Here is a 12,114-nt window from a genome sequence, read left to right on the forward strand (position 1 = left end):
TCTGGTTTCCTCCCACAGTCCAAAGATGTGCTGGTCCGGTGAATTTGCCATGCTAAATTGCCCGTAGTGTTAGGTAAAAGGGGTAAATGTAGGGGTATGGGTGGGTTGCGCTTCGGCGGGGCAGTGTGGACTTGTTGGGCCGAAGGGCCTGTTTCCACACTGTAAGTAATCTAATCTAATACATGCAAATACAAACATTAATACACAATTAAATATTAAATAAATAATAACCAAAACCTAACAGACAAAAAGAAGAGATAAAAAAAGGAGAAAACGAAACTCAACTAACTACTAATCTAATTTATAACTAACCAGCGGGTATAATAAAATATCTCCATTACTCAAGAGAGAAAAAAAAACATAATTAAATAGTGAAGTACATGCTCGGAACGAATTAACATCAAGTCATAAAACCCCCTATTCATGTGGGATTCCTCCCCCAAGGGTCCCCGGACCAGCCAGAACCACTACAACAACTTAGATGAAAGCCCTTGACAAAATGGCCGAAATATCTGTATCTATATAATTCAGGAAGGGCTGCCATATTTTATAGAATAATTCAGTTTTTTGGTGCACCATATTTGTAAGGAAGTCAAAGGGAATACATTCCATGACCAACCTATACCAATTTGAAAGTCCTGGAGGGCCCTCAGCTACCCAGTTTACTAAGATATTTTTCCTTGCACAAAAGGAGAGAATGGAGAATAATACTTTGTCCATCCCAGTCCAACAGTGGCACCTCCAAATCAGTCATACTATGATTTCCGTGATGTCCTATATATTAGCTCAGATAACAAATACCATTATATAGACTAGGTTCTAATTGGTATAGATGTTCTGTAGTTTATTAATGACACAACTATTTACATTGCTAAATATGACAGATGCACACATATCTGGGTTCTGTGCTTACTGGTATTCCTGTACATCACATATACATAACTGACTAGTTTAAGACAGTAGACTGGCTCCAATGCACCAAAGTCCTGGCTGAAGGTGAGAGGGTAGCTTTGTACTGGATTGTCTTGGGTCACAATATCATATAACTGTCTTAAAGGTACATTACCTGTCTGGTCTGGAATCTATTCAATAACACAATAGTTTATGCTCTTTAAAGTGACTTAAAGTCAATGCGTTAGCTCCAACACATAGTGCCTAAGTACAGAAGACACTATTTAAACTGGTCAAGTTTAAATTTAACTCAATTTCTGTTAGCATCAACAACTTATATTTATAGAGCAGCTTTAATATAGCAAAATGTTCCAAGTTAGTTCACAAGAGTTTTAAAATAATCCTGGACATTGAGCTGCACAGGGTGCTATCAGGACGGATGACCAAAATATTGATCGAAGTGATGATTTTTGTGGAATAAGATATTATGTCTGACTGTGTAATGTGCTAATAAGTAACAGGTTACAATCCCACTGGAAGTGATGCAAAGTCACATGATTGTGCCTTCCCATGCAGCCTTGCAGCAAGATGAAGCCACAACAAAATGTTTCTTAAACAAAGCCAATGTTTTCCTTACGTTAGAAGACTCTGGAAAGGTTATTTAACAGTAACAGAAACATCTTCCCTGTATCAAGTCTGTCTAGCCATTAGAATTTTATTTGTTTCAATCAGATCTCCTCTCATTCTTTTAAACTCTCGTGAACAGAGGTCCAGTTGAACCTATCTCTCCACATGCAATAGTCCTTCCATCCCCAGTATCAGCTTAGTGAGGCTTTGCTGCACTCTCTCTATGCATGTTGAGGAAGTCTTCAAGCAGGTCACCGGTCCGAATCAAGCAGGAGTTTGGCTAAGTTAGCAGTGAAGATTTACCGGATAATGTATTGCATCCAGCCTTGCTGTGAAGCTAATCAATAATATTTGCAGTGTGGCGGTGCAGACAACATCTAGTCAGGCAAGAGATTAACAAAGAAGAAGCTATGTGAGGGGAAGAGATAAAAGCACTCAATCTGCTAAGGCATGCCATTGTTGGGTGGGCTAAATTTAATAAGCACACCCTACAATGTATTTACATCTTTTTCAATGATTAGTACTGACTTGCAGAGAACTATAGTACACCAAGCTAAAGGAAGAACGAATTGAGAACAGAAATGCTGTTAGAATCTTGGATGAAGCACTGTCTGACCGCATGGAATTGTGGGATGACTTTACATTAACTGAGAAGCCAGGTTGAGCTCAGGGATCAATGTTGGTCAGTGGTTTGGGTTGACAAGGAGAACCATATCCCAAAAATGACTCGCTCGTGATTAAACAAAACAGGGAGGCAGGAAAACTGTTCATTAATCACCAAAGCTAAACATTATCAATGTGACAGGAAAAAATAAAAACACTGAAATTGTCCCACTACAGAGTTCAGACGCCATTTTGGGAAGAGTGGTCACTTCCAAGCTGTATGCCACAGCAAGCTGTCTGTGCATAGTATGCACAAAGACATGTCTTTGAAACGCATCACAATGCATAGAAGCAATTAACAATACAAGTGTCACAATTTCTTCAGCAAGGGTATGTTGAGATAGAGTCACAGATATAAATAAACTGTAACAAGATGTAGACAGTTAAGGACTGGGCAGGGTACAGAAAGAAACTGAGAGATTTCATTTCCTCTCTCTTGTTTCCAGTGAATCATGTAGATTAAAATTGTAGACAAATAAACAGATATGCAAGTACGGCTTGTGATGAATTGAGGAATACAGTTTCCTGTAAATCTCTACCAGAATGAAGTCAACAGTTCATGGGTACAATTCAGGATTATTTTACATTAGATATCTGTAACCTTGACATAATCTGTGTTTCTTCAGTCATAGATCAAACAGAATGCTAGACACTTGTGCCACACAAAACCTTTATTAAGATGTAAGGAAAATTCTGAAAAATGTTTCTCAGACAATAACATCTATCAATTCAGCCAACATTTTGAACTCCATATTAAACACGTGTAAATTCACAGGCAGCTTGAGCATTTAATGACTTTGTTAATGCACTTGAGGAAAATCTTTCTCGTGGTATATTGTAATGCATGGTTTTCTGCACATATGTAAAACAACTCTAATTTAACAACATAGTTAATGCATGCATTTAAAACAATCTGAACTTTTTGGATAAGTAATAAAATAATAATTGTTATGAAGAATATGTCGTGGACTATGTAATGGAGGGATTTAATGCATTAGTACAAAGTAAACAGTGCGCTCCCAGCTTTAAGTTGACCAGGTGTTGTCACATTTTTGCAGGGCTTGTTGTCTTTAAACGTAATGTCATTGACCACTGCTGTTAGTGAAGCTCACTTACCAAGTGAACCAGTCCCTAATGTTTGCGTTAAAGTTGTCTTTCAAATGAGATGCCAAACTATGGCCTCCTGTGTTCTAACAGGTGGGATATGAATGATCTAAACTTTTCCATAGAAAGTAGAGGAATGGTTCACACTATAGCATCAACCAACTTAATTAAAACTACCACTCCTGTTAGGGAACTTCAACTTACCAAGTGAAAGAGCAGGTGCTTTTAATTGTTTCAATTCATGAATAAGTGTGCAATGACTTCAGGAGAAGGAGAAAAGCATCTTGAGGACTCCTCACATCCCATACCATCTTTTGCCCTGTCCTCACCTCCATCCCATTGCCACCAATGTCAACATCAGCTCCCCACTTGTGCATGTATGGGAATTGATTACATTTGTAAAATGTATGTTTCATTATTTGTATGTTCCTTGTATAATTGGTTATTCTGTAATATTGAAATTATTTCTGATTAATAGATTTATCCTGGGATTTAGATTTAAAATCTCACCCTGTGTTCCTTGCACCCAGTATCAACAGGTCAGAAGTATCAGGTCACTTATACCCTATTACAATAGTCACACTATATTTTGGCAAGTGTATTATTTACCTAATATCCCAATGGGAAATCCCACAAATGGGATTGCATGAATTCATCTGTGTCACATTGTCCTTTTCTGTTTGACCAGGATGGTGGCACCAGCAGACAGGAAAATCTATATTTGTAACTTCCATAACAGAATTAGCTTGTTACAGAAGTCGATAAAGACACATTTTCCCACACAATGCAGCAGTTCTCACAAGTTTCCCACCAATGTGTCCACATGATACTCCAATTTAATTGAATACACAGGCCATCAAACATTTAAAGACCAGTTTGGAGGGACCTCCATCCAACAATAGTGATAGACATACATTAGAACCTTGTGGATCCAAAGGCGTGCTCCTACAGGTTGCAGAGACAAGTTACAGCAAGTGAGTTTAAGCTGTATCTAGAAAGAAGCCAGCCTGGGATGCTGGTCTAAACCTGCACAAGGGCCTCAGAAAGGTGAACCTCCCTGGAGTTTAAGAGCAGCTTGATGAGTTTAAGAATTTGAAGTGTGTATTCATACGATTTCTACAGAGAGTAATACCTCTCTGCTTCTTCTGCCAACCAAAATGTTTAGGAAGACATTCCACCCACAGCATGACACATGATACAGCACAGTAGAGAAAGAAATTATTCGGCCCATCTTATCCATGCCAGATTAGTCTGCTGGAACAATTTCCAAGAAATCACTTGGATTAATGGAATAATTTCACTGGGAGATTTTAAATCTTGTGGTTCTGGAAAGACTGGTTTGACATAAGGAAATGGAGTCAGTATGTTCCTACTTTGCAATCCCACTGAAAGTGGGTGACCTGGACAAATCAGGAGCAATGAAGGGGCACATGAAAGGGACTGAGGAGGAGGCTGTTGTCTGGTAGCTCTGGGCTGGAAGCTCTTTGGCCCTTTGAGAGCCTTTAAGTTGGAAATCTTGTGGAGGAGGTTCCTGCCCACTCCATCCAACCCTAATGACTTTGCACCCCTTTCGTTTCAGAACTCTTCTGAGAATAGAGCGTAGGAGGCTGACCGGTGACCTGACAGAGGTTTATAAAATCGTGTGGGGTACAGAAAAGGTGAATAGCCAAGGTCTTTTCTCAGGGTAGGGGAGTTCAAAATTAGAGGGCAGAGATTTAAGGTGAGAGAGGGAAATATTTAAAAAGGAACGTGAGGGGCAATGTTTTCACACAGAGGGCATGTATGGAACAAACTGCCAGAGGAAGTGGTGGAGGCGGGTACATTTTAAAAGACAGGTTTTAGGGATAAGGGCCATACACAGGCAAATGGGACTGGTTCTGTTTAGGAGACCAGTTCAGTATGGACAGCTAGGCTGAAGGAGCTGTTTCAGTGCTGTACTACCGTAATAGCATCAACTTCCCTCATTGGAGATGGCCAGTCAGGACACTCTGGGAAGACCGTCCTGCAGATACTCCCAGCTCCTCCCCCCAACAGACTAGGGACCTGGAACTAGGTTGAACTGACTAAAACAATTCATTCCCAGAAGATACCCCGGCCCAGCCTAAGAGCAATAGGTTGCTCTTAGGCTGTCCGTTCGCGAGAGAAGGCCACATTAAAGTATCAGGTTTGAAACATTAAACGCTGGACTGTTTCCACCAGGCATTGGTTACAGATGCCAAAAAAAAAAACCTCTCCGCTTACTTTACAAAGCTACAGATGCCTGCTACATTATTTACAGTTCAGCGTGCACGACTTAGGAATTTACAATCACAGTGTTCCAGGGATTATAAGTCGATCTACTGCAGTTGATTTTCCAAGTCTCCTGAAACAATTTATAAACGGGGCACTTCTTGTAGTTAATCACACGTCTGCCGGTCATCTGAATAGCGGCGTGGGCAGGGTTCCGGCCCCTGGCGAACGCACATTCGCGGTCAGTCGAGATAGCATTCTGTGCGAAGTGAGTGTTGCTGCTGAAGACGTTGCTTGCGCGGCGACTTACTGGGATAAGACGTTGAACGACACGTTTTTTACCTACAATCACATGACAGTCCCTCACCTCAGGGCGACTACAAATCTTAAATATATTCCTGAAGATCATTTTTGTTTCAATTGCAGCCAATCTCACTCAGAGGTTCAGACTGGCAACGACGGCGGTCAGTGTTGCTGTTGAACCGATCCCCGTGCCCTTGTGGGTCAGACTTGAGTCGATCGCACTGTGTCCCAGTGACTGTCAGAGCAATGGTCAGTGGAAATTTGACCGCACCGCTTCCTTTCAGGGTCCCCTGATTCCGAGTGGGCGGTCGGTGGGTACAGAGCAGGCGACCACTTGCTTGCTGGTGTTGAACTCCACAGTTACCGGCGGCTGCTTGATAGATGGTGCTGTCGGGACCGCAGCACTGAGCACCCGCCTCTGCCCCGCTGCAAACTTATTGCTGCTTGTCAGATGGTAATCACTTTTAAATTTAGAATCATTTGATCAACAACAGGCTCAGGTTTCGCCAGCGGCTATGTGCAAATAACATCCCTCTCCCTCTCACCTCCAGCATAAAGCGCCTGTGACCGATTACTGACACTTTGATGGAATTCTGTTCTATTAAATTCTGTTCTATTAAATTCTGTTCTATTAAATAGCTCCACTGACCTCCCGGTGTCAGTATGTGGAGGGGTGGCAGCTTTCTGTGCCCCAAGTTAGCCTTGATTATTTATGGTTTAAAATAAATGGCACGGCTCGCGGCTAACACAGCTCCCTGTCTGTGTTCCCCCACAGTCTGTAGCCACACGTTAAGGTGCCAACCTGGCTCGGGATGAACAGGCGGCCGGTGAAGTCAGAGAGGCGGCGGGTGAACTCGCAGGGGCAGACGGGCCCATCCGAGCGGCGAGAGCTGAAGGCTTCCCCTCAGAAAGTGTCCAGCGAGCTTCTCAGGCACAGGATTGACAGGTAAGGGGCAGGGGCAAGGGCAGGGGCAGGCACACAAACCCAGCCATGGCTGCACAGACTCAGCAACACCAGTGGAGAGGGGAAAACAAGGGTCAACGTATCCAGTTCTGTAGGGCTTAGTTTCTGAAAGAACAGTTCAGCCGGGTTTCCCCAACACTTTCTGTGTTTTATTTCCCACGGCCAGCATTTGCAACACTGCTTTTATTTATGAGCTGGAGTTCGACTTGGGGTGTACAAAGTTAAAAATCACACAGCACCAGGTCGTACTCCCAACAGGCTGAATTGGAAGCACTAGCTTTCGGAGCGTCGCTCCTTCATCAGGTGGTTGTGGAGGACACAATTGTAAGACACAGAATTTATAGCATTCGACTTGGGGTGTACAAAGTTAAAAATCACACAGCACCAGGTTGTACTCCCAACAGGCTGAATTGGAAGCACTAGCTTTCGGAGCTTCATCAGGTGGTTGTGGAGGACACAATTGTAAGACACAGAATTTATAGCAAAAGTTTACAGCGTGATGTAACTGGAATTATACATTGAAAAATACCTTGATTGTTTGCTAATTTGATTGTTTATCTTTGAGAAGTGAGAATGTGCTAAGTTCAGTACTATTCCCCCTTCACAACCACCAAGCTCATTTTAATTCCAGCACCCTTCATGTTAGCGGAGGCCCCCAGTTCTGAGCCAGTAGGCACCTCATGAATGCAACTGTAGTTGCCCGTGATGCGTGTCCAAGGAGAAACGACGAGCAGTCAATGCCATCTGCTCAGTATGTTTGTACTATAGTGGTTGTTACAGTGGTTTGTACTACAGTGGTTAGCACTGCTGCCTCACAGCAACAGAGACCCGGGTTCAATTCCCACCGGGTTCAATTCTCTCCGTGTCTGCGTGGCGCTCTGGTTTCCTCCCACAGTCCAAAAAATGTGCAGGTTAGGTGAATTGGCCATGCTAAATTGCCTGTAGTGTTAGCTGAAAGGGTAAATGTAGGGGAATGGGTCTGGGTGGGTTGCTCTTCAGAGGGTCAGTGTGGACTTGTTGGGCCAAAGGGCCTGTTTCCACACTGTAAGTAATCTAATCTAATCTCCTGGAACAACAGCGGTTCCTTCCACTTAGATTCCCTCCCTTGTGGTAAGTAGTGTCTCCGGCTGCAGAAAGGTGGGGAGAGAAAGACCGTGCACGTGTGTCGGCTAATGAGAACGTGGTGCATAACGCGCGAAGGAACTGAAGCAAGAAACTGGGGGAAGGGTGTGTCTTGAATAAGAAGTTAGTTAGATTAGCAATGAAGGCATCATGGGGCAAGGTGCAGAATCAGAAATTGTCAGAAGACTAGAACAGCATGTCTTAAGTAGAATGAGTGAAGGCAACGTGAGCAGGAGGCGTATTAAGAATGTGGTATTAGCAATGGTACATGCTGCTCTGATAGCAGAGTGAAGAATGTGATGCAGTGAACATCACCATCTGCAAATTTCCCCTCTAAATCACTCACCATCCTGACTTCTTTAAAGAGTCACTGGACCTGAAACATTAACTCTGCTTTCCCTCTGCGGGTGCTGAGTTTCTCCAGCAACTTCTGTTTTTCTTTCAGATTTCCAACATCTGCAGTTCTATAGTGTCTTTTTGGAATTTTGTCACCGCTCCTTCAGTGTCACTGGGTTGAAATCCTGGAATTCCCTCCCCAATGGCATTGTGGGTCTAACAGCACATGGACTGCAGCGGTTGAAAAAGGCAGCGCACCACCAACTACCCAAGGGAAACTAGGGAGAGGCAATAAATACTGGAGACCCGAGGATGCCCATTCCCATGGGTGACTTAAAAAACAGGGTGGTCACTGTTGAAGAGAGAAGGGGAGTCACTGTGACCAGTTACGATACAAGTGATGGAGGAAGAAGCTGTACTCATCTTCGTTTGCCTTATGAAGTTATCCAGTCCCTTCCTACACTGCACCCAGCTGCTTTGATGATCATACTGCAAGTGATTTCCTCCACTACCTCCAGCCTAGCTGCTTTTTTTTTGCACATTATAGAAAAGTACTTTCCTCCTGATCTCTATCTGAAAACCTACAAGCACAACACCTTCCAATATGGTTCACCAATCAGCAGCGGAAGAAATGAAGATGGAAAGTACATGAACATCAATGAATGCCACATCCCTTTAAAACCATGTCTTAGGCGTTTAAATGTCCTGCTTCAGGAACTACAATCAGAAACTGTTTGGTAAAGGTATGTGGACAATTGCTGTACCATGGAGAATATTGGTTGCCCACCCACTATTCATATAGTGCAGTGCAGACATTATAATCTCTGTCCTCTAAGCACACTGCCTGAGTATCATTTTGAGACCTCTGGTGATTGTCATCCCTGTCCTGTTGTGAGTCACATGAGAAAGGCAAAGGGAAACCACCTCATGTGTTATTTCCTCTCATCTTATTATTCTGACATTGAAAATGGGAGGCACTGAAGCAACTGAAGAGGAAAACACAAAATGTTGAGGCATGAAGAAATAAGCAAAAGACTTCAACCTTGGTCAGGGGCCTCTGCAACAATTATGTGACAAGTTTTAAAGTAATTTTGTTAAGCATTAAACTAGGATTTTAAATCAAAATAAATCAAACTTCATAGGTATTAGAAGCCTAAGGTAGACTGGGAAACGCCATTGAAAGGTATGATGGAATACAAAAAAAGGGTAGTATTTCAATAATTAGGTACATAATTTGTAACAAATGTACTTTTCTTCAAGACTCAGAAGCCCATAGAAAAGAGATCTAATCATAGTTAAAATGTTAAAGATGGTACTGGGTCAATGAAGATGCTTAAAATACTGCCAACAATTAGCGATCTTTGAAACGATTTGTGGCTTAGGTTGAGGTTCTGGATGTAGGTTTGCTCACTGAGCTGGAAGGTTTGTCATCAGATGTTTTGTCACCATGCTAAGCAATATCATCAGTGAGCCACCGGTGTAGCGCTTTTGGTATGTCTCGCCTCTCTATTTATGCGTTTAGGTTTCTTAAGCTGGGTGATGTCATTTCCAGTTCTTTTTGGTAGATGGAGTCCAAATCGATGTGTTTATTGATAGAGTTCAGGTTGGAATGCCATGCTTCAAGGAATTCTCATGCATGTCTCTGTTTGGCTTGTCCAAGGATGGATGTGTTGTCCCAGTCGAAGTGGTGTTCTTCTTTGTCTGTATGTAAGGATACTAGAATTCCTTGAAGCATGGCAGTCCAACCGAAACTCTATCAATAAACACATCGATTTGGACCCCATCTTCCCATCCTCTGAGAAAAAGAACCTGAAATGACATCACCCACCCAAAGAAACATATAAATAGAAAGCGGGACATACCACTCGGCTCTTCACCGGAGGCTCACTGAAGGTGTTACCCTGGTATGGTGACGAAACGCCTGAAAATGAACCTTCCAGCTCATTGTGCAAACATTGCCAATAATGGCAGTAAACCTAAAGTTTGGAAAAATATTGGAATTCAGCAGAAGGTGTCATGGAGTTGGCAGGAAAATAGAAAATCAGAGTGGACTAGCAAGAAACATTAGAAACTTATTGTAAACATTTCTACAATTAAGTAAATAGGAAGAGATTAGTGAACTTAAACACAGATATTTTAAGTGCAAAGATAATGGGAAATAATGGAATGGCACACAATTGTTGGCAATATTTTAAGCATCTTCATTGACCCAGTACCATCTTTAACTAGAAGCCACACAAATCATAACTTTATTAATGGTTAACAAACAGTCTAGTAAGAATGGACAGAAATCAGTATAAAGGACTAACAGTAGAGAAACTAATGGGGCGGAGTAATGGCAATTTCCTGCATCAGAAAACCTGCCCTATTGGGTTTCAGAAAAGGTAGATGCATAAATAGTGAATACATAGATTTTGCTCTTCCAGAACTCTTTAGATTGTACAGCAGTTTCCACAAATTAGAAGGTATCAAATATAACCTCACAATGCAGCACGAAGGAGTATCATTTCATGAGCTGAGGGAGAGTGGTAGGAGGTAATCAGAAGGGGTTTTCTTATTCACCTTTTAGCTGAAGCAATTAGACTTCATGGGATGCTCTCCCAATATCAGGGATATTCCAACCAGACTATATACCATGTAACACAGATTGGTGGTTCTGTGTCGGGCAGACAAAACTAGGAGGTGATGAAGGAATCAGGCTTTTGTTGGACTAGTTTGTGGGATAGCACTCCCAATGTTGGTACACATTTGCAAGTATTAGTGAGGAAAACTTTGAAGGTTGACTGGACTTGGTATGCCTTTGTTGTTTCTGAACCTGATGCCAGGTAACCCAGTCAGTTTTATGCTTGCCTTCCTTTTTGTAGCAGTACGGTATAGCTTAGTTGGTTGTTACATCATTATAGTGAGTTTGTAAACAATAAATTTCACTGGTCTGGTGCTGGAGTCATATATATAGATTTCATTTGATAAGAATGACAGGTTTGCTTCCCTGAAGAAAATTACTGAATCAGTCAGATTGGACCAACAGTTTAAAGGGCCAATTTAGACTCAGCTACTTGTCATGCCAATCACATTAAGGTTTGTTAATTTGATTGATAAGGTTAAGAGTGAAAGGTGGTCTTTGAACACGTACAAAACAGGACATATCTGAGACACTGGTGCATTAGATGAGATCTGTAGGACTAAGAAAATCAACACAAAGAAAGGTTATCTCACCAAGTGACTTGAAATTTTTAGTATTGCTAGCAGAAGATGGTTGCTCAATGGTGGCGATTAGAAACAAAGTTATCTACAAAACAGAAGATTATAATTGGAATTACTTTGGAGAATGATAGCTGAAACCAAATGTAGATTGTCAGGGCCTAATTTCTCACTGACATTCTGCAACTGAACCTTATCATCAATGAAAGAAAAGAATGGAAAATAGAATTAAGGAGAAGCCAAAGGGTTTTTACAAATACATTAAGGACAAAAAGGTAACTAGGGAGAGAATAGGGCCCCTCAACAATCAGCAAGGTGGCCTTTGTGTGGAGCTGCAGAAAATGGGGGAGATACTAAATGAGTATTTTGCAACAATATTTACTGTGGAAAAGGATATGGAAGATATAGAATGTAGGGAAATAGATAGTGACACCTTGCAAAATGTCCATATTACAGAGGAGGAAGTGCTGGATGTCTTGAAACGCATAAAGGTGGATAGATCCCCAGGACCTAATCAGTGTACCCTAGAACTCTGTGGGAAGCTAGGGAAGTGATTGCTGGGCTTCTTGCTGAGATATTTGTATCATTAATAGGCACAGGTGAGCTGCCGGAAGACTGGAGGTTGGCTAATGTGCCACTGTTTAAGAAGGGTGGTAAGGACAAGCCAGGGAACT

The 12,114-nt window shown here is 42.0% G+C and overlaps 1 protein-coding gene across 1 annotated transcript in view; it reads left to right on the forward strand.

The window, feature by feature from the left end:
- The first annotated feature begins 5,030 nt into the window (after window positions 1–5,030).
- LOC122556268 (single-pass membrane and coiled-coil domain-containing protein 1-like) overlaps window positions 5,031–12,114 on the forward strand; it is a 39,333-nt gene continuing 32,249 nt past the window's right edge. Inside the window, exons 1-2 of the mRNA XM_043702896.1 lie at window positions 5,031–6,271; window positions 6,593–6,763. Of these exons, the coding sequence (XP_043558831.1) occupies window positions 6,630–6,763 (134 nt within the window). The 5' untranslated portion in view covers window positions 5,031–6,271; window positions 6,593–6,629. The remainder of the gene's footprint in view (window positions 6,272–6,592; window positions 6,764–12,114) is intronic.

This window comes from Chiloscyllium plagiosum, chromosome 13 (genome assembly GCF_004010195.1).
Source record: "Chiloscyllium plagiosum isolate BGI_BamShark_2017 chromosome 13, ASM401019v2, whole genome shotgun sequence".
Classification (NCBI taxonomy): Eukaryota; Metazoa; Chordata; class Chondrichthyes; order Orectolobiformes; family Hemiscylliidae; genus Chiloscyllium; species Chiloscyllium plagiosum.